Source organism: Alligator sinensis, unplaced genomic scaffold (assembly GCF_000455745.1).
Source record: "Alligator sinensis unplaced genomic scaffold, ASM45574v1 scaffold469_2, whole genome shotgun sequence".
Lineage (NCBI taxonomy): Eukaryota > Metazoa > Chordata > Crocodylia > Alligatoridae > Alligator > Alligator sinensis.
The window spans coordinates 77,379-79,114 of NW_005842988.1; the positions used below are offsets into that span (position 1 = coordinate 77,379).

Below are 1,736 nucleotides of genomic sequence, written 5' to 3' on the forward strand. Positions count from 1 at the left end.
CACTGCCCGCCCGGGGGGTCGCACTCGGAGCTCAGCGAGCCCTGGGGGTCGCAGCGGCAGGCTGCGGGCACAGAGCGGCGTCAGCGTGGGTGCCGGGCGGGCAGCCAGCAGGGGATGGGGGGCAGGGGACTTACGCAGCGCCCCGCCGTGCAGGACGGCCGACATGCTGGTGAGCAGGCCAGCACACGCCTCGGCGGCCAGCGCCTGGCCCACGGCCCAGGCGTGCTGGGCGCAGCGGTACCGCTCGAAGGTCTCTCTGCGCCCCAGTGCAGCGGCGTCCCCCGCAATGAACATCTCCATGGAGGAGTAGCGCGGCACCAGCACCAGCTGCGGAGCAGGGCATGAGACAGGCACTGTGCCCTGCCCCTGTCGGGCATCCAGCCGCCCGGCTGGGCACTGAGTCCTGTCCGGGCTCGGCACCAAGCCTCCCCTGGTATGATTCCCCCACTGCCAGCGCATCTCCATCACATGGGCACCCCTGCCCCCAGCAAGCCCACCGGCCCTGGCATGTCCCCCCGCGCTCCAGGCACTCACTGAGTCGATGAGGATGGCGATGCCAGGCTCCGGCTGGCGGGACGAGTAGCGCCCGAGCTCCAGGCGGATGGTGTAGCTGACGCCCGGCTCCAGGCAGACGGGCTGGGACAGCACCACGTGCCTGCAGGCGGGGGGGGCAAGGCGGGGCGGCCGGTGCGGGGCAGGACACCGGGCACAGCGATGCCACCACTGCCCTGCACCGGCGCCCGCACAGCATAGCGTATAACACAGCAGCTCGTTACCCACAGGCAGCTGCCCTCGCGGCGGGGGCCCTCACCTGGCGTCGGGCGGCAGGGCCACAGTGAGCAGGTCGTCGGCGGGGATGGTGTTGCCGCAGGGGCTGCTGGTGGGGATGGGGCCCGGCCGCAGCACTGACAGCTTCACCTCCTCCCACGGCTCCGGCAGCTGAGAGCAGGATGCAGTCAGTGCCTGGGCACCGATGAGTGGGGGGCGTGCAGACGTCTGAGCAGGGTGCCCCGGGGGTGCGACCTGGGGCTCATGGCGGGACGGGGGCGACCGGGGCTGCACCAGGGGCAGGACGCTGCTCACCTGGGGCTCGTAGCGCAACACGACATCGTAGTCCATGGCGGCCGGCACATCGGCAACGTGGAACTCCACTGCGCCGCCCTGCTGCAGGGGGGCGGACCCCGTGCCCGTCCACGTGGGCGAGCGGCCGTCAGGGGCTGTGCGCGGCACTGCCGAGCCCTGCGGGGATCGCGCTCAGTTGCAGCAGCCCAGCACGCGCGTGGCACGGGGCCTGCCCTGGCACAGCCCCTGGGCAGGACTTTCTGGGCTCGCGGCCCCTCACCTGTCGCAGCCGGGCATCTTCGGCCTCGTAGGTGTAGTGGTCCAGGCGGATGCGGAAGTAGCCGGGCTCCACCTGGTGGCACTGGCGGGCCAGCATGTGGGCACGGCAGCGGCACTGCCCCATCTCCGCCACACACCTGCCGCACGGGCGCCATTAGGGACCTGGGCAGCGCAGGGGACCCCCGAGCTGCCCCAGCCCTGCTCCCCCAGCGCCACTCACTGGTTGTCCCAGGCACCTCCCACGTCGCAGTGGCAGGCACGGCAGCCGGGCAGGTCGTGGTTCAGGGCCCAGTGCTCGGGCTGGGGGGAGACACGCCGTCAGGGCCTCAGCGCCGGGGCTGCCGCGCGTGGCCCCAGCCCCCAGCACTCACCAGGCACTGGCTGCAGCTGCGGGC

At 72.8% G+C, this 1,736-nt stretch overlaps 1 protein-coding gene across 1 annotated transcript in view; it reads right to left on the reverse strand.

The window, feature by feature from the left end:
- Positions 1–1,736, reverse strand: part of USP19 (ubiquitin specific peptidase 19) — a 39,886-nt gene that overhangs the window by 19,324 nt on the left and 18,826 nt on the right. Inside the window, 8 exon segments of the mRNA XM_025192951.1 lie at positions 4–61; positions 135–327; positions 535–655; positions 812–939; positions 1,084–1,239; positions 1,343–1,478; positions 1,562–1,641; positions 1,713–1,735. Of these exon segments, the coding sequence (XP_025048736.1) occupies positions 4–61; positions 135–327; positions 535–655; positions 812–939; positions 1,084–1,239; positions 1,343–1,478; positions 1,562–1,641; positions 1,713–1,735 (895 nt within the window).